Below are 21462 nucleotides of genomic sequence, written 5' to 3'. Positions count from 1 at the left end.
AGTTGGGTAGTGTTCGGTTTCTTAAAGTCTATTAGGTAGACAATCTGAAAACAAAAATTTAAAAACAATAGATTCAATGGAAAAAGGGTTGTATTCATGTTTTCATACATATGTTTTTCTAGAAAATTTAGAACATAAATTTCAATTTTTTTAAAGTAAATTAGATTTCAATTTACACAATTGTTTTAAATTTATTTGATAATATATTTATAAACCGTAAAACTAGTTATACCTAATAAATATTAGGTTGAATATAAACTATCAATGATTAATTTATGAGCATGTTTTGATGTTGATAATTTCGTATAATTATTATTTTGTAATATCATATAATTTAATTGAGTTTAGAGAAATTTTGACAAATAGAAAAAATATTAAACTATTTACAAAAATAGAAAAAAAAAATATTGATAGACACTGATAGACTTGTATCAATCTTTATTAATGATAGACTTGTACCAATTTCTATCACTGATCGACATTGATAGACTTCTGTCAGCATCTATTTGTGATAGTCATTAATAACAATGTCTATCACAACTAGTTAAAAGTAACAACATTTTCCATAACAATACCTATTCATAACAACATCGGGTGTATAATTGATGACAATAAAATTATGAACAAAATAATAATATTTTGATTGAGCATTGATAATAGTCTATCACTGTTTATAACAGATAGATAGTGATAGACAAGTCTATCTATAATCCATAATGATTCCATTGTCTATGATTATCATTGTAACGATTATTTTGGAACTAGCAACAGAACTACCAAAAATTACTATCAATTGGCCTATAATTTGGCCTTCCATTGTCTATCATTGTCATTCTAATTAACATTTTTGAACTGGCAAAACAAGGAGAAGATAAGAAGGAGAAGGAGGAGGAGAAGAGGAAGAAGGTGAAGGAAATAATTAAATTTTTCTATTTGTGTAAATATTTTTCCTTATTTTTCTATTTTTGAAAATCTCCCGAGTTTACAATATGAAATATTATATTTATTAGCTTTTTATCTTTTTTTCTAATATAATTATGTATTTTGATTAACTATATTTCTCTAAATTCTATTAAAACATTTTTTAAAATTACATAAAATTTTGGTAATTGTTGAAAATACTTTTAAGTATAGTAAAATGTCACTATCTATCATTGATAACGGTCTATCATTGATAGACAGTGACATTTTACTCTATTTGTAAGTAAATTAGTTCATTTTCTTTATTTGAAAACAATCATAAAGTTTCATGATTTTTATTTTATTATCCGTTCGTAATTTTATAAAATTGAGTTAGTAAATATTGACATTTATATCTAAAATGAAAAAAAAAATACTTTAAATACATTTTAGGTACCACTCTATCAAATTCTTCTAGGTTTTTTTCTAAAATATTTCAATACTTTTTCAAAATGAGTGATGAGAGATGATGCACAATGATCACTGCATCCAAATCTAAGCTTTTTTTTGTTTTTTTTTAAACAAAAAGAAATTTGTTGTACAATAAAACAAGAAAAAGACAATTATGCCCATCAGAACTACTAACATTACCTTAAGCTTATATAAGTAAGAGATTTGGAGAACCAAAACTCTGCACAAAATCACAGCACCTTCCTCTCCTATTTAAAGGGGGAAAAAAACCATATTATGGGTTCTTTCTCTTTGAAAGCGGCGGCGCATGTGGTGTTTGTGGTTGTTCTGGGAATTGTTCTTCCGCTGCAAACGGCGGAGGGCTTCACCGGCGGCAAGGAGCAGAGGGAATTTGACTACTTTGTATTGGCTCTACAATGGCCAGCAGCTTTATGCAGAAACATTACCGTATGTTGCCCCACCAACGCTTGCTGCCGCGGGTGAGTTTTTTTAAATTAATCGGTAAACATTAAAATTGAGGTCATAAATTGAGTATTTAGTGAAACCTCAAGGTTAAAAGTATAAATCTTAAAATATAAAGATCATATTGAAACAAAATTTAAATCTTAAAGATAAAATTGTAACATTTTAAAATCTAAAAACTAAATTGAAACCAAACTCGAAATTTAAGGACTAAAAGTGTAATATTTGAAACTTATAGACCAAATAAAAACTAGATCCAAAACTTAAGAACAAAAGATATATTTTTTCTCTTTTTTTCTTCTCTTTTTCATTTTAAGGTTTTTTTGTGGTTCATGTGATGGTGTGACCGCAAAATTTCTAGTAGTACGAGAGTACTACCTCTTCTCGTTTGTTCATATTTTATTTTTTTCTCCTATGAATAACTCTTTTATTAAAATTGATGAAAGTTATATCATTTCTTAAAAAACACTTATATACATCTTAAATTGTATCTATAATTATGCAATAACTCAATCAATCGTCTAATCACAGTTTGTCATGTGACGAATTCTTCTTAATTTATTTTTTAAAAATAATTTTGAAAAATTTTAGAATATATTTTGATTGTAGTGCACTATATAAGCAGAAACTCAAAATGCCCTTAAACATTGCTCTTATTTTTACAATAATTGACGTTACAATTAATGTGCTAACTACAAATTTTCTATGTCCCTCTAGAGCAGACTCTCCCACTGAATTTACAATCCGTAAGTGTTAAAAAAAATGAGTTCCCTTGCCTTTGATTTTGCTTTTCGTTTATTTGGATATTATTATGATGATAAGAGTTTTGTTATTAGTAGTGTTTTTCTTAATTTTATAAATCGCGCAGATGGGCTGTGGCCTCAGTACGAAGGGAAAGGATGGCCTTCATGTTGTACTAATGAAACCTTTAACGAAAATGAGGTCTCTTTCTTTCTTTCTCTCTCTCTCTCAACTTTAGTTGTTATAGAAATGTCGAAAGTAGAGCGATATCTTGATACATTCTAAGATGTACTTATCTCTGTGCATTCTAATCTAATCACATGCACAAAAAAAATATATTTTTTAAAAAATTAAGAAGAGTTTATCAGTTGCATGTAAAAACCAAATACGAAATCATTATTGTGGAAAGAACTACGACCCTGAAAGCAATTTCGGTGTGACCTCGGTACAAATCGCTTCTGCCGGTTGCTGCCAGAAAAATGATTGGAATCAATGAAATATGTTCAGAAACAGAGAAGAACAAAAAGTTTGAAGAAATTGGACGATGAAAAAAATTATTATTTGGATCCAATCATATTAAATAGAGAAGTAATAAAAAAGTACTCCTTTTTCACAAGAACCTGCGGGGAAAGATCATACTTTCACAACTACTACATTTTGAAAACTCCTCTATCATACCTTGGTATTTATACCCTTTTGGCATTCTTTAGTTTTCCAATATGGGATAACTTTCGTCTTTTCCCACTTGATTTTGCTATGGGCCTTAGTTCAAAAGTCATTCCCAACCTTCTTCCACCAATGACTGGTACAACAAAACGGCAAAGAAGAATGAAGAAAGAGGAAAACACAAAATGTTTGAGACAGCGGATCAAACTTAAACATCAATATCTAACGACTTAAATTGATGCATAGAGAAGTGGGAAACAATTTAACTAGAGAAAGTGAGTTACCTCTTGAACTTTAAAACTGATGTCAAGACCCCACAACACGTTTTACTCCTAGAATTTCATTGATTATGCGATACATATATGCTATTTAAGGTCATGCATATTAAATCTCGATTCACTGTGAAATCTCTAGAAAAAGATCCTTAAAACTCTTTCATAGAAGACAATCACATCTTCACAATCACATTAATTGCTTTATCTTGACAAACTACTCAAAAATTGAACTATGAAGATTTCATCTAGCTCGTACCAGGATCAACTTCATCAAGTCTGTCAAAGACAAATCATTCAAATACTAAGTTATGAAGATTTCACAATTATTCATCAAGTCTAAACGAGGACCACTCAAAGAAAGGGTTATTGAATTTAAAGGTTTTAGTTCTATTCATCAAGTCTGAACTAAGACTACCCAAATAAAGAGCTATGAAGATTTCATGGGTTTAAAACCCATGTTCACTGAGGATTCTAAAATTATTTTTCTTGTTAGGCCTTTGGTTAGAAGATCTACCAAATTCCTCTCAAACCTCACATCCAAAGAAATAATTCCTCCTTTCAATAATTGTTTCATACTTCCATATCTAAGGCGTATATGCCTTCTTTTGCCATTGTATACACTATTCTTGACAATTCCTATTACAACTTGTGAATCACAATGCAATGAGATTGGTATTGATGTCTCCACAATGGTACATCTTCTAGTAGACTTCTAAGACACTTAGCCTCCTGTCCTGCTAATTCTAATGCAATAGGATTCAGATTCCATGGTGGATTAAGCTATATATGTTTGTTTTGCAGACTTTCATAAAATAGCTCCTCCTCTAAGTTAGAACATATATCCACTAGTTGAACTAACCTCGTTATTATCAGTCACCCAATTTGCATCATAATAATCTTTTAATATAGCAGGAAATTTATTGAAATGCAAACAATAGTGTATCATACCCTTAAGATATCTTAATAAACCACGAAGTCCAACCCAATGATCTTTATTAAGATTATGTGTATATCTACTCAACTTGCTTACAACATATGCAATATCATGTTATGTACAATTCATTAGAAACATAACACTTCCTATAACCTTTGCATATTCATATTGAGAAACATTATCTCCCTTATTTTTCTTAAAGCTTATACTACATTGTAAGGTGTTCTAATAGAAGCATCATCAAAACAATCAAACCTCTTTAACAATTTTTCAATGTAGTGTGATTGACATAAAGAAAAATCATTTTTGGTTTTTCTTATTTTAACACTAAGTGTTACATCTCTCCTAAATATTTCATTTTAAAATATAACAATAATAGTAACTTGGTATTATTAACTACCTCTATTGTTCCAAAGATGATTATATCATCAACATCCAAACATTCAATCAAACACTCTACTCCAAACAATTTTATGTAAACACATGTGTCAGAGGAATTTACCTTGAATCCATTATTTATTAAAGTATTATTATATTTTTCATACCATATTTTGGGAACTTGCTTGAGAGCATAAAGAGATTTTTTAAGTTTGCATACTTTATTTTCCTTACTGGCAACTGTAAAGCCTTCAGGTTGTATCATATATATTTCCTCCCCTAGATTACCATTGAGAAAAGTTATTTTTACATGGATTTAGTGAATTAGTAGTCCATGGATGGCAGCTAGTGCAATCAAGACTCTAATTATAGCTAATTTAGTCACAGAGGAATATGTGTCAAAGTAGTCAATACCTTGTTTTTGTGTATACCCTACTATTACTAGTCTAGCCTTGTACTTTTCACTTAAACCATCAGGTCTTATTTTCTTTTTGAAAATTCATTTGCATCTGATAGGCTTTCTTCTTTTAGGAAGATCTACTAAGTCCCAAGTTTGATTCATAGTTAGAGAATCCAGATCACTGTTAATAGCTTCCTTCCAAAGGCTAGAGTCTACTGAACTTAAGACCTCTTGGTAAGTTTTAGGATCTTATATTAAATACATGCATGCAAATTGAAAATCTATATCATCTAATCTTTCAACTAAAAATTTAGTCAAGAAATCAAGGCCAAAATTTTTCTCTGTCTTTTGTCTTTTACTTCTAGGTTCAATTTCATGTATACTATCACAAATGTTACTATCTTTAGTTTCCTGAATACTATCACAAATTTTACTATCTTTAGTTTCATGTTGTCAACCGACGAAGGCATAGAAACAGATACATTATCACAACTAGATGTACTAATTAATTCATTATTTAACTTTATAATGGGAAATATATGCTAAAAAAAATTATGCATCTCTATTTTCACATACGAATCTATCATTAAACATATAAATCTATATGCAACACTATTTTGGGCATAATTGATGAAGACACAATCAAAATTTTTAGATCCTACCGTAGGTTTCTTGTATACAAGATATGCTACCTTAGCTAAACATCCTTACCATCTCAGGTATTTGATGTTTGGTGCATAACCTTTCCATAGTTCGTAATGAAAGAACCCCTCTGAAGGGACCTTGAGTAGAAGCGGGATCGTCCAAAATCTCAATTATTTTGGAAAACAATTTTGTAGATAAGATAGAAGAAATCATGCATTTGTAAAATTATACAACATGCTTAAATTAAAATAATAGAGTTAGGGTTTTTCAGAAAACCTATCTTTGAAGACTTTTCTTCACTGGTGAATCCCTTGGAATCCTAAACGACACTACCACTTAGAAACCTTAGTATCCTCTGGATGATGGACCCAGGAGTGGTGGACTCTGATTGAATTTGGGAAGAGGGAAGAACAAAGAATTTTTTCTGAGAGGGAAAAAAATCTCTATTGAATTGTATAATTTTGTCTTTCACACACTCTCTTCTCTGTTTTTGTAGGAAGAAGATGAAGACCTTTCTACTACTAAACCACGTATGTGGTGGAGAGAAATAAAAGGGAGGAGGGTGTTGTAACTCCCTCCTCTTAATTAATTTTAATATTAAATAATAAAATTATTTAATAATAAAATAAATAATAAATAATAAATAATAAATAATTTTAATTAATAATTAAAATTATAAATATATAATAACCAATTTATTATATATTCAAGTAATCATATGTTATATCATATACAACATATAATATATAGTTTAATATTGTATCATATATAATATATAACCTATAGTTTCTTTTCTTTCACTAATGACATTTAATATAAATCACATTTACATTAAATTTTAACTATATAAATCTAATTCATATAGTTAACATTTGAATCATATTCAAACATTTAATTCCTCTCATAAATACTTTATATTATAATGTATCAAAACATTATAATAATTATATTATATATAATTAAATAAACTTAATCATATCACATATAATTAATTCCCTCAATTAATTTGAACAATTCAAATTAATCCAAAACTTGATCCTCATTAAATCCTGTTGAGCTATCGAGGAGACCTCATAGACCTGTAGCTTGAAGCTCCAATAGTTCGTGAATAATTAATTAAACTTTTTAATTAAATTATTCACTATCTGTTAACTGTCAGACACTCCATTAAATAACGAATCCCCAAAATGGTAAGCTTATTGAGTCAGCGATCTGGCCACTCTCACCCATACAAATCAAAGAATCGCCCCCATAGGCAAGAGTTCACAACTCACTCAGGATTCAAGTCATGTTACCTATGGTCATCCTGGTGAAATGTAAGTCTCCATTATGAATAGTGTTATATATGAAACTTAACATTTCATGGTCCGGGTTTATACAAACTCCTTTGTATAGAATATTCCCGCTCAAATGTCTACACATAAATGATTAGGATCATATCATTTGTAGCACTTTACAATAATTGTAACACCTACAAAGCGGGTCATGTCGATGTGTCACCAGAATAAGGTATCTAACCTTATCCATCTACTAAGACCATTTAGGTTATCACTTAAACATAATCCAACCGTATGTCTCTACATACATGTTTAAGCTACAAGATAACGTTGGATGATAGTTTATTGGTTTGTGATTAATGCAACAAAAAATATGGAATAAAATATCATATATTTTATTAAATAAACAATGATTTTGTACAAAACATTTACAAACTATAGAACCCTACGAGATTTAGGGCATCAACCCAACAAACTCCCACTTGACCTAAAGCAGGTGGGATGTACAGTATAGTCAAAATACAAAGTACACAAATAATAAACTAGGGCATAACACGCGCCCAGTACAAATCTCCCACTTGCTCTAGTCTAGTCGTGGCCTGTCCCTTAGACCCATACTTTGCAGGTGACCCTCAAACACCTTAGCCGTGAAGGCCTTAAAAGGATCGACAATATTTTGCTTCAAAGCTATCTGCGTAACGATCACGTCCCTTCAATGCACAATCTCTCGGATGAGATGATACTTTCGCCTATATGTTTCCCGCGCTTGTAACACTTAGGCTTGCAGGAATTAGCCACAACACCACTATTATCACAATAAAGTATGATAGACTTTAACATGTCTGGAACGACTTTCAGATCAGTCAAGAACTTTCTGAGCCAAACAGTTTCCTTAGCAGCTTCACAAGCCGCTACATACTCAACCTTCATGATGGAGTCAGCTATGCACCCTTATTTGGTGCTTCTCCAGACTACTGCTTTTCCATTAAGAGTGAACACTGACTCTGATGTGGATTTCCTAGATTTTTTATCAGTCTGAATATCAACATCCGTGTATTCAATAAGGATTAGATCCTTAGAACCATACACAAGCATGTAATCCCTCATTCTCCGTAGATACTTGAAGATATTCTTAATGGCGGTCTAGTGATTAAATCTTGGATTAGACTGATATCACTGACTTTCCCCACCATATAACAGATGTAGATCTCGTACATAACATCGCATATATCAAGCTGCCAACAGTCGATGCCTAGGGGATTCGTCTCATTTCCTTAACTTCTTAAGGTGTCTTAGGACACTGTTCCTTAGACAATGTAACTCCGTGCCTAAAAGGCAAGAAACCCCTCTTGGAGTTATGCATCGAATACTTGACAAGAATTTTGTCAATATATGACGTTTGAGGCAGAGCTAGTATTTTGTTCTTTCGATCCCTAAAGATCTAAATACCTAGAACAAACTGAGTCTCTCCCAAATCTTTCATTTGGAATTGGATTGATAGCCAATTCTTAATTCTTAACCTCAGTCAGTAAACCTACATCATTCCCAGTGATTAGAATATCATCTACATATAATACTAGAAAAACTATTGAACTGTTGATGTTCTCTTGTATACACAAGACTCATCAACGGTTTGATGAAAGCCATAAGATTTGATCGCAGTATCAAACCTTATGTTCCAAGATCGAGAAGCTTGCTTCAATCCATAAATGGACCGATGAAACTTGCAAACCTTTTGCTTTTGACCTTGGGTTATGAATCCTTCGGGCTGCACCATGTAATCTGTCTCCTCAAAATTACCATTCAGAAAGGTAGTCATAATATGAGGCAATGGACAGGAGTATTCAGATAGATTTAAGCATGGCAACAGGTAAGAAAGTCTCCTCATAGTCGACTCCCTCAACCTAGGTATAACCCTTTGCCACTAATCTAGCCTTGAAGGTTTGCACCTTCCCATCAATACTCCATTTTCTTTTATAGATCCATTTACAACCTATAGGTTTAACCTCATCTGGTTGATCTACAAGATCCCATACGGAATTGAAGTACATAGACTCCATTTTGGGATCCATCGCTTTGATCTCTTCATCTTTCTTAACATCCTCAATTGCCTTCTTGTAAGACATGAATCCTCAATTTCGCCATCAACCACCATAGCCAGGATTTCTGTTAAACCCATAAAGCGAACAAGGGGGTTCACAACCCTCCCACTGCGCCGAAGTTCCCTCAACACTTGAAGTGGATTTGACCTACTAGATGATCCTGATTCAATAACTCTTGTTGAAGTATTAGGTTCTTCAACAACTCTTGTTGAAAATTCAGTAGTTTCTTTGGAAAGATCATTCAACACAATTTTACTTTAGGGCTTGTGCACCCTTATGTGTCTTCTTCAAGAAAAGTAGCGTTTGTCGATACAAACACTTTGTTTTCTTTAAGATCAAAGAAGTAACCACCCCTTGTTCCTTTGGGATAGCCTACAAATAAGCACAATTTTGAACGAAGTTCCAATTTCTTAGGATTAGCCTCAAGCACGTGTGTTGGGAAACCCCAGATTCTGAAATGACGTAAACTAGCTTTACGATTATTCCATAATTCCAAAGGTGTTCTACCAACACTTTTTTATGGAATGCAGTTCAGGATATATACTGCAGTCTCTACTGCATAACCCCAAAACGAGTTAGGTAAGGAAGCATAACTCATCATAAACCGAACTATGTCTAACGGGGTTTGATTTCTCCTTTCCGATACATCATTCTACTGAGATGTACCAGGTGCTGAGAGTTGGGATACTATTCTATGTTCTATCAAATAGTTCTGGAATATGAAATCCATAAACTCTCCACCTCGATCAGATCGAAATGTTTTAATCATTTTGTATAATGCATTTCAACTTCAACTTTGAATTCTTTGAACTTTTCGAAAGATTCAAACTTATGTTGTATTAAATAAATGTACCCATATCTTAAATATCCTTGTAATCTCGTAGTTTGTAAACTTTGTATAAACATATTGTTGTTAATAAAATAAATGTCATTTTATAAGCATATACTCAATCCAATAAAGTAAGATCCTAGGTTATTTTATGTAATTTAAACAAGTATGTAGAGACATACAAGTGGATCTTGTTTAAATAATAACCTAAATGATCTGTAGTAGAAGGATAAGGCTGGGTACCATATCCTGGTGACACTACGGATATGACTCGCTTTGTAGGTGTTACAAGTGTTGTAAAGTACTACAAATGATATGATCCTGATCATTCATGTATAGACCCGTGAGTGGGGATATCCTATACAAAAAGTTTGTATAAGACCGGACCAAGAAATGATTAATCTCTTTATATAAGGTCATTAATAATAGAGACTTACATTTCACTAGGATGACCATAGGTGACATGACCTAAATCCTGAGTGAGTTGTAAACTCATGTTTATAAAGGCGATCCTTTGATTTGTATGGGTAAAAGTGGCCAGATTGTCAACTCAATCGGCCTACCATTTTGAGGATTCATCTTACTGAGGAGCTGGGAACACAGGTACACGAGACGGAATTCACTCCTTCCCTGATGCAGAGGCAAGTAGATAAATTGCTCCCTTAAGGGCTGATTCTGAGGCTTGAACATAATGGCCACACTCTCTCCTGGCTAGAGACGGACTTGGTCATAGTTGGACTATGACTTATTGTTCATTAGATGGATTAGTGGTACTTAAGGAGTTAGATGTAATTACAGGGACGATAATTTTAACCCAGCTATACTTACGAGCAATTTGTGAAGGATCATCGCACTGTTGATTGGTTATATCCAATGGACATAGAAATTTATCTATAGTGCGAAGAGTGCAGTTATCGATCTTTCGTTGAATGACTGGCAGTTAACAAACGTTGGGTAATTTAAGTAAAGCGTTTAATTAATTATCCAAGTACCATTTAAGCTTCAATCTATAGGTTCATAAGGTCTCCTCTGTAGTTCAACAGGGATTTAATTGAGAATTATTTTTGGATTAATTTGAAGTGTTCAATATAATTGAGGGAGTTAATTATATATGATATAATTAATTAAATTAATTATATATGATATAATTAATATAATATATTTGATACATTATAAGATAAGGTAATATGAGAGGAATTTGAATATGATTTAAATACTAGTTATATGAATGAGATTCATGTAATTAAATTTAATATAAATATGATTTATATTAAATACCATAAATAAGTTGAGAGGAATTAAATATTTGGATTTGATCCAAATATCAATTATATGAATGAGATTCATATAAGTGAGTTTACTATAAATATGATTTATATTAAATGTCATGTATGGTTAAGAGAAAATACATTTATAGGTTATATTGTATTTGATACAATATGTAACTATAGATTATGTGTTATATGAGATATAACATATAGTTTATATACATATAATAAGGTTGTTATTATATGTAATTATTATTAATTTTATTTTATTAAATTAATATTAATTAATTAACGGAAGGGAGCTACAACTCTCTCCCCCTAATTTCTTTCAGCCAAATACGTGATGAGAAGAGTCAGAGAAAAATGATGGTCTAATTGATCTTCCTCTATAAAACACTGAGAGGAGTTCTCTCTACAAAAAAAAAAAAAAAAAAAAAAAAAAAACGAAAAGAGAAGAAAAGTTCTTCTCCTCCCTCTCCCCTTCTCCATCTTCTTCCCTCTTTCGAAACCCTAAGGCAGAGCCCACACCTCCTGCCATTCTCAATCCCTAAAGAGAATACAGGAGGCTCCGTTTGGTGGTGTCCCTTTTGGAGAAAGAGATCCGTTTGTGACTTGTTCAAGGGATTCTTGAAGAATAGTCTTCAAAGGTAAGTGTTTCTAAAACCCTAAGTTTTTTTATTAATGCATGCTATAATTTGTGTAAATGCATATCTTATTCTTGATTTATTGTAAAACTTACATTCAATAAAAAATTGATTTGGGAAGATCTTGTTTCTGCTCAAGGTTCTTTCCTCATAGAGTTCCTTTAAAATATTCATAACCTCCCCTTGCTTTGACATTCATCGGACTACAGAAGTTTGAATGTATTAGCTCTATAGGTTCTTTGGCCCTGTGACCTTTTCCAGTAAAAGACCTTTTAGTCATTTTTCCTTTAAGGCAAGACTCACACATAGGTAAAGAATTTTTTTCTAACTCACTTAGAAGTCCATTCTTCATCAATTTCTCAATCTTATTGAGATTGATGTGTCCTAGTCTTTGATGCCAAAGTTGGACATTTTCTTTAAGAGAAATTTTAAGTCTTTTAAGTTAAGTTATTGCAGTCTTAAATATTTCTGTGTTATAGAGGTCTTTAATTGCTAATGGTTTTAGCACATAAAGATTGTTTTCCAATTTTGCAGAACAAATATTAACACCATTCTTAGAAATAAATATTTTATTTAAAAGAAAGTTGATAGCATAAGATTGTTTAATCAAACACTTTACAGAAACGAGGTTACTTTTTAAATCAGAAACTATATATACATTCTCTAAAATAAGAAAATTTTTCTGTAAAGTCAACTGGATTCCTCCCATTGCCACAGCCAAGACAACATGTCCAATTCCAATTGGCATTGTCATCTCGCCAGCATCTAGTTTCCGCCAGGAATTAATTCTCTGAAAAGAAGAACAAATGTGGTTAGTGGTGCTAGAATCTATAATCCATGCAAAATCATCATTCTCCACTAAGTAGGTTTCCAAAACAAGTAAATCAAATTTACCTTGCTTAGCTTTCTTCTTTTCTGCCAAGTATTTGGGGGCAATTCCTCTTCCAATGCCCATCTTTGTCGCAATGAAAACAAATTCCCTTTCCAACCTTGACTAGCCTCCTACCCCTTTGAGCAGCAAGAACTACAAGGTTAGCTTTCCCAATCCCACCCTTTTTCTTCTTCCTCTTTTTGGTGCGGGAGGAATAAGGTACAGACTTTTTCCTAGAGGTCGAACCTCTGTGGAACTTCTTTGAGGATGAGGCAACATTTGCCTCACCCTTTTGCTCATTTTTTTTTCATCAAGGATTGGAAGGTCTGTAGTTCATTGAGCAATGTGGTCAGGTTTTAATCAATACTGTTCAAAACAGTATTGCTACAAAAGTGGAGGAAACTTTCAGGTAAAGATTCCAAAATAAAGCTAACCTGATTGGTTTCATCAATGCTCGATCCATTCATTTCTGCCACATTAAAGTGGACCATTATGATGAGAACATGTTCTCGAACAGATGCCCTTTCTTGCATACGGACATTGAAGATGTGTTTCAAAGCATCATGCCTAAGCTATGTAAACGGTTGTCCGAACATTCCCCTCAGAGACTCCATTATTTCACGTGTTGTGAGTATAGGTTCATGCTTTTTGGCCAAGACTTCATTAAGACTTACCAAGATATAAGCTTGGGCCTTATCGTTTGCCCGTGTCCAATGCTCGTAAGCTTCCCGAACGTTTCGAGGAGCATTGGGAGCTGGACTGGGAGGACAATCCTCTATTAGGAAAAAACGAAGATCATCGATGATCATTATTGTGTTGATTGTGTTTTTCTAACTAGCGTAATTTTTGCCCGTTAATTTATCAGCGGCGAGCAATAATGTAGCGTTAGCCATAATAAACTTTGTTGAAAATGAACAAACTATTTACGAATTAGTTTATTTTGCATTAACCATGAAAACAACCAATTGGTTTTAGCAAAATTCTAATGTGCTCTTAGTGACATCTAATTTTACAATGATGTTTCAGTGAGGTAGAAAGTCACCATAGGGTAATCAAGTGTCCCTTCACTGAATTGAGACATTCTCAACTAATAGACAAAAACAACACCTTGTCACTGTAACTATTAGTCACCATTGTTTGGTCTAGGATTCGTTAAACTAGCTTAACGATTCTGGTAAGTGTAACCCTTTATTTTAAGTCCTAGAGTTCTACCCCAATGAGCCATCCATAGGGAAAAACCGATTGGGACATGAAACTAAAGCAACCATATCCATTTCTGGAGATTGAATAAAGCCTCATGCAAATCTGTCATCCTTTAGGGAGACACCCATGATGTCACGAGGCGATGCATGAAACTTTACTTCAACCTAATGAGAGAGACCGAGGGATATGCTATCACACGTCCCACTCCCACTTATTATAAACATTCTCTCCATTCACCTTGTTATTGATCTACCCAAATCTCACTCGTAGAGGGACACCTATGGTGTCTCGAGGATGAGTGTAGATCTCACAGTGTGAATTTACAAGAAGAATTGCGTAGAGGATAAAATGAAGTATCATATATCCCACTTTCCTCTCACTGAGTGTTTTACCTAGGGTTAATTAACTTAGGAAAAACCTGACTAATGATTTTAACTAAGTAAACGTTTGATTTGTTAAAAAATAACACTTGTCTTTGATAATTAAACAATTTTGATTGAAGTCTTATTAAACTCTTTAATAAACTTTAAACAAACTTGCATGCATGTAACAAATCTATCTAATTCACCCGTCCAGTAGGTTCGCAGGTAGGGGTGCGACGTTTCCATCAACATAAGTATCCCAGCCTAGATAGAACCCAGAAAAAGGTCTCTTATAAATACATTTGTTACATATTTAATCTTTTAATAAGAATCAGTTTAATCCTATTAAACCGATTAAAAGATTAAAATAAGATTTCTAATCTTATTAGAAATATGATCTTAGGTCTATCTCAATCATATTTTAAAATACGATTATAAATAAATGAAAGAATTAAAAAAACATTTATTGCATGCTTGACATACTTTAGTTAATCATAACAATTATAAATTAACCTAAGGTAGTGTCATGCTTCATGTAATCTCAATTTTATTACTAATATATATAACAATCACATATTATAAAGCAATGAAAGATATTAATAACATACTATAAAAGACATACAATCATACTTTATATTATAATTCTTATAATATTCATGATGCATGTATATGTTATTAATGCATGCGTGTATATAATATAACAATTATATTGTATAATGCATGAGCATGCTTCATAGCTAAATCATGCATATTCTAATATTATAACACTTATAATATAAATGATGCATGAAAACAAATGCATAACCTATGGTGGGATTTAATTCTATATGACATACAATATGACATATAATCCAATAAAACTACATCACATGTATATCTCTAATATAAAAGTTAATGGACCGGGATAGGACACTAAAAAAAATAAAAAAAGGCTAATTATTACAATAATAAAAGTCATCCGATTTGAAACAAGTGAACCAGGCCTTGAACTGCTCGAACCAAGTCATGAACCGGTCCAACCTTCAACTGAACCGCCCTCGAACCGTTTGAACCGGGTGAACTAGGAGCGAATAGGAGAAATTTCTCCGCCTTGCAACGTCGCAACGTTGTGCCTAGTGTCGCGATGCTATGGAGAAATTTCTCCGTTCGCCGCTCGTCCAAAACTTTAGTTGCGATATAGTCTAATTCATATAGGGCACACCATTGCGATGTTGCGATGTTGCAATACAGTCTGATATTATACAGAATCAACCTTCCTCGTCCAAAACTAGCCTTGAAACGCAAGAAAACCTCTGAGAACAGCACGAGCGACTCGATACAATATGAATACAGACTCTATAGCAATTAAAACATGGGCCCTTACAATCAAAGTGTAAATATAAATAAATAAATAAAAGAACATAAAAACTGTGCCCTATCCTGAAAACATCCATTAACAAACCGCATTCCATATAAATACCATTAATCATATGAATTACAACAGAGAATGCAAAACAATAAATCTCACCATTGGTGTAAAATCAATTCACAAAAAAATTGGCAATTTGGGATTACAACCACTCTCTGATTCCAATTGAAAGAACCCACTTGGAAACCTCAGTATCCTCTGGATGATAGACCCAGGAGTGGTGAGCTCTGATTGATTTTGGGAAGAGGGAAGAAGAAAGAATATTTTCTAAGATGGAAAAAAAAATCTCTGTTGAATTCTATAATTCTGTCTTTCATACACTCTCTTCTTTGTTTTTGTAGGAAGAAGAGGAAGACCCTTCCACCACTAAACCACGTATGTGGTGGAGGAAAATAAAATGGAGGATGGAGTTTTAATTAATTTTAAAATTAAAGAAATAAAATAAATAATAAATAATAAATAATTTTAATTCATAATTAAAATTATAAATATATAATAACCAATTTATTATATATTCATGTAATCATATGTTATATCATATATAACATATAATATATAGTTTAATATTGTATCATATACAATATATAACCTATAGCTTCTTTTCTCTCACTAGTGACATTTAATATAAATCACATTTACATTAAAGTTTAACTATATAAATCTAATTCATATAGTTAACATTTGAATCATATTCAAACATTTAATTCCTCTCATAAATACTTTATATTATAATGTATCAAATGCATTATAATAATTATATTATATATAATTAAATAAACTTAATTATGTCACATATAATTAATTCCCTCAATTAATTTGAAAAATTCAAATTAATTCAAAACTTGATCCTCAATAAATCTCGTTGAGCTACCGAGAGGACCTCATAGACCTGTGCTTGAAGCTCCAACGGTTTGTGTATAATTAATTAAACTCTTTAATTAAATTATTCACTATCCGTTACCTGTCGGGCAATCCACTAAAGACTGATAGCTGCACTCTTCGCACTACAGATATATTTCTGTGTTCATTGGATATAACTAATCAACAGTATGATGATCTTTCATAAATTGCTCGTAAGTACAGTTGGGCCAAAATTACCATTTTGCCCCTGCAATTACATCTAACTCCTTAAGTACCACTGATCCCTTTAATGAACAATAGATCATAGTCCAACTATGACTAAATCCCTCTCAGGCCAAGAGAGGGGCGCCACATTGTTCAAGCCCCAGAATCAGCCCTTAATGGAGTAATTTATCTACTTACCTCGATCTCGGGGAAGGAGTGAATTTCTTCTTTGTGTAGTTGTGTTCCCAACTCCGCAATCAGATGAATCCCCGAAATAGTAAGCGTATTGAGTCGATGATCTGGCCATTTTCACCCATAAAATCAAAGGACCGCTCTCATAGGCAGAAGTTCACAACTCACTCAAGATTTAGGTCATGTTACCTATGGTCATCTTGGTGAAATGTAAGTCTCCATTATGAATAGTGTTATATAATGAGATAAAAATTTCGTGGTCCGGGTTTATACAAACTCCTTTGTATATAATATCCCCGCTCAAATGTCTACACATGAATGATCAGGATCATATCATTTGTAGCATTTACAATAATTGCAATACGTACAAAGCGGGTCATGTCGATGTGTCACCAGAATAAGGTATCTAGCTTTATCCATCTACTACAGACCATTTAGGTTATCACTTAAACATGATCCTCCCGTATGTCTCTATATACATGTTTAAGTTACAAGATAACCCTGGATGTTAGTTTATTGGTTTGTGATTAATGCAACAAAAATTGTGGAATAAAATATCATATATTTTATTAAATAAAAAATGATTTTATACAAAACATTTACAAACTATAGAACCATACGAGATTTAGGGCATCAACCCCAACACGTAAGACGTCTAGTTTTTTGTGAGGTACCCTGTTAAGAATAAAACAGGCAGAAAGCATAGCTTCCCCTCACATATTATCAGATAATCCAAAACTTAATAGCGTAGCATTCATCATTTCCTTCAATGTTCTATTTTTATGTTCAACTATACCATTTTATTTAGAAGAATAAAGTGCAGATGTTTCTTGTATAATGCTATTTAGTTCACAAAATTATTTTAGTAACTTATCAATATATTCTCTTCCTCTATATGATCTTAACCTTTTAATCCTTTTATCCAACTGATTTTCTACTTCAACTTTAAATTTCAAAAACATATTGCCTGCCCCATCCTTTGTTTTTAGTTGATAAATTTTAGTATACCTAGATAAATCATCAACAAAAATGATATAGTAACTTTTCCGACCTCTACTAGTAGTGTTTTTGAAATCAGCCAAGTCTGTATGAATTAATTCAAGAAATCCTGTGCACCTAGTGGTAGTTGGTTTAAAATGTTTCTTGATAAATTTAGCTTCCACACATCCAAGACATTTACTAGTTTCATGTATTTTAGATGCATTAATAATGTTTAATGCTTTTTAAGTTTTTTGAGCAATGTTCATAAGATCTAATCTACCATGCCATAGATCAATAGATTCAACAATATAGGCAGAATTAGAAGCACTTACATGTTTCTAGTATAATTTTAAGCCTAGTCCGATTCAATAGACTTATAGACACCAGGTTTGTAAGTAAAAAAGGTACATACAAGACATTACTTAAAAATAATGTTCTTTCAGAAGTCAGTTTAAAAGAATATTCCCTTTTCCAAGAACTTCTGTCATCGTAGATTTACCCATAAATACACACTCTCTGTTAGGTGTATCTTGGTAGTCATGAAAGAGCTTTCGATTTGAGCAGAATTGTCATGAGGCTCCAATATCAAGAATCCAATCAGATTTGTTTTCCACTAGGTTGGCTTCCACAACTACAAAACCTATTACATTGTTCTTCTCAATAAGATTGGCCTATAGGGTAAATCGTCGATCTGGCTTACCTTTCCTCTGGTTGCACTGGTAGGAGTGTGCCCTTGTTTTCTATAGACATAACAGATTATTTTTTTCTTTTGAATCTTCCCACCTGAAGTCCTATGATGTCCCTTCTTTTGAGAGGAATATATTTTACTAGACTGCTTGTTCTTACCTTTGAACCCATTTTTGTTACCAATAGAAGATTCAACAACATTAGCATGAACTGAATTTAAATTTTTAGAAATCATCTTATTTCCAGTCGATTGGCTTCTCCTGTGCACACGTGGTTGATCAATTCCTTTCAGAGTTAAATCCTTCTTCTTGTATTTCAGGTGATTCCAGTAGTCACTCCAAGATGGAGGAAATTTCTCAAGTAGTACATTCGCTTGAAGAATTTCACACATCTTCATACTTGCGGACAACACACTTGCCACCGGATTTTCATACTCATGAATCTAATCCACCACTCGGTTCCTCGTTTGTCATCGATAATTGTAGCCATTTTCCGACGACGTATTTTTTACAGCCTGCATCGTCTCCTCTTATCTTGACTCTAGCATGTTCCAAACTTCCTTTGTTGATTTTCGGCCCACAAACAGATCGAACAACAAGTCTGACATATGCTTAAGTAGATGGCTTCAAACCATTTTGTTGTCTTTTTCATATTTGTCGGTATCAATATCAGATGGTTATTTCATTTGGTCAGAAACAACGGTAGCTTCTTTGGAGGTTTCTGGATCATTGACTAGGCATCTTTTCGATAGCAGCAGGACCTTATGTGGTGAGAACGTAATCAACCTCTAGTTGTTCAAAGAAGGAGAGCAACTTCTGGGACCAACAGCGGTAATTTGCTCCATCGAGTGGTTCAAGCTTGGACAGATTAGGAAGGACCTTATCGTTCTTGATCAACATTTGAAATGAGGAAAAAATTGCTTTTAGATAATAGGAACCAAATACCGAATCGTTGTTGTGTTGTGAAAAGAATCATTGCCTTGAAAGCAATTTGGATGCGACCTCGGTGTTAAATCGCTTCTGTAGGTTGCTCCCCAAGGTTAACGCAACGCCCAATCTCAGATGTGCACTCGCTGGAGACAAGACTGGAATCAAATGAAATATGCTAAAAAATAGAGAAGAACATAAAGTTTGAAGAAAACAAATAGTGAAAGATATGAACTCATCTTTGATTGAAAAAATTTGGAGTGTATAAGAAGAAGAGGGATCTGGAAATGGCTAGGGCATCAACGGGCAGAAAAAAGGAAAAAATTATTAATTACATCCAATCATATTAAATGGAGAGGTAATAAAAAGATATTTCTCTTTCCCCAAGCGTGGTAACTCAAACCTATCCCTCTGATCGGTGGTGGTGTGCGTGTGTGAGGAAAGACCATATTTCCACCACTATCACACTTTGGAAACTCCTCTATCATGCCTTGGTATTTGTACTTTCTTGGCATTCCTTAATTTTCTATTGTGCAACAACTTTCGTCCTTCTCACTTGATTTTGCTATGGGCCTTAACCCAAAAGTCATTCCTAACATAACAAACTATGTGATTGAACAATTAGATGAAGTGTACAAACATGAATGTAGCTGTGATAGAGTATTTTTTTTAGAATACAAATAGTTTTCTAGGAACTACCACAAAGATTCAATACAAAAAGTGGTATGTGAAAATATATCATTATAAGTCAAATATTTAGAATCCATATTGGCGCATTAATTGATTCTAGAGCAAATCAAAATGGTATCCATGAGAGCCTAAATCCAATGAATATTGTGAGAAAATATGGTCAACCATTATTCAATAAGCTTAAGCTTTTCAAAGTACATATTTGAATGGAAGGAGTTTACTTGTGATACCTTATTTCTATTCATCAAAAAATCTGAATTAGACGGTGATTCTAGGTATACAATTCATTACTCAATTATATCCTATTTGTCTTAGAGAAAGGAATAATCTCGATAATTACAAGGAAGGAGATTATTTTTAAATTTATTAATCTAGTTGAAAAAATAAAGTTCAATCAATCAATCTCCTCGTACTGATCTCAATGTTATTTCTCTAAACGAAAAACAAAACTCTTTATTAAAAGAAAAAATTAGTTTCAAAATGACTAAAGAAAACCTTGAAGACTCGTATATCTAAAAAAGATATTTAAGATATTCAAGAACAAATTGAGAGATAAGTTTGTTCAAACCACCCTAATACTTTATGGACAAGGATGAAACATGTGGTAGATTACCTTATGTCAAAGATTTTAAAGAATCTCAAGTTTTCTAACAAAGGCAAGACATATTCAAATAAATTCATAATTATTGGATCATTACAAAAAAGTGATTGATAATCTTCTTCAAAAGAAATTAATTAGACCATCAAAGAGCCTCTAGTCTTGTGTTGCTTTTTATGTCAACAGCCAGACAGAAAAGGGGCGAGGAGTTCCTCCACTGGTAATTAACTACAAACCTTTTAACAAAATCTTGGAATGGATTAGGTATCCAATACAAAAAAAAATGTGATTTGCTCAAATGGATTTCAAATGCAAAAATTTTCTTAAAATTTGATTTCAAGTCGAGATTCTAGTATATTCAAGTTTTAGAAAAGGATTGATACAAGACTATATTCAATGTTCCTCTTGGATAATTCGAATGGAATGTCATGCTTTTTGGTTGAAAATACTCCACCTGAATTTCAAAAAATCATGAATGATATTCTTG

General features: G+C 32.6%; 1 protein-coding gene across 1 annotated transcript; it reads left to right on the top strand.

Annotated features, from left to right (window-relative positions):
- Positions 1–1605: 1605 nt before the first annotated feature.
- Positions 1606–19393, top strand: LOC150032600 (ribonuclease 2-like). The gene is made up of 4 exons (XM_090307451.1): positions 1606–1850; positions 2551–2579; positions 2702–2775; positions 19081–19393. The coding sequence occupies exons 1-4, from the start codon at positions 1648–1650 to the stop codon at positions 19123–19125; spliced, it is 351 nt and encodes a 116-aa protein (XP_090163577.1). The 5' UTR covers positions 1606–1647; the 3' UTR covers positions 19126–19393.
- The last annotated feature ends 2069 nt before the right edge of the window (positions 19394–21462 follow it).

This window comes from Benincasa hispida, chromosome 11 (genome assembly GCF_027475165.1).
Source record: "Benincasa hispida cultivar pf3 chromosome 11, pf3_genome.v1.1, whole genome shotgun sequence".
Classification (NCBI taxonomy): Eukaryota; Viridiplantae; Streptophyta; class Magnoliopsida; order Cucurbitales; family Cucurbitaceae; genus Benincasa; species Benincasa hispida.
This window is presented reverse-complemented; position numbering and strand designations above follow the sequence as displayed.

Coding starts and splice junctions, on each gene's coding strand:
- LOC150032600 (XM_090307451.1), top strand. CDS start 1,648: ATGGGTTCTTTCTCTTTGAAAGCGGCGGCGCATGTGGTGTTTGTGGTT. Junction 1,851..2,550: donor ACCAACGCTTGCTGCCGCGG/GTGAGTTTTTTT, acceptor ATGTCCCTCTAG/AGCAGACTCTCCCACTGAAT. Junction 2,776..19,080: donor AAACCTTTAACGAAAATGAG/GTCTCTTTCTTT, acceptor CTTGTATTTCAG/GTGATTCCAGTAGTCACTCC.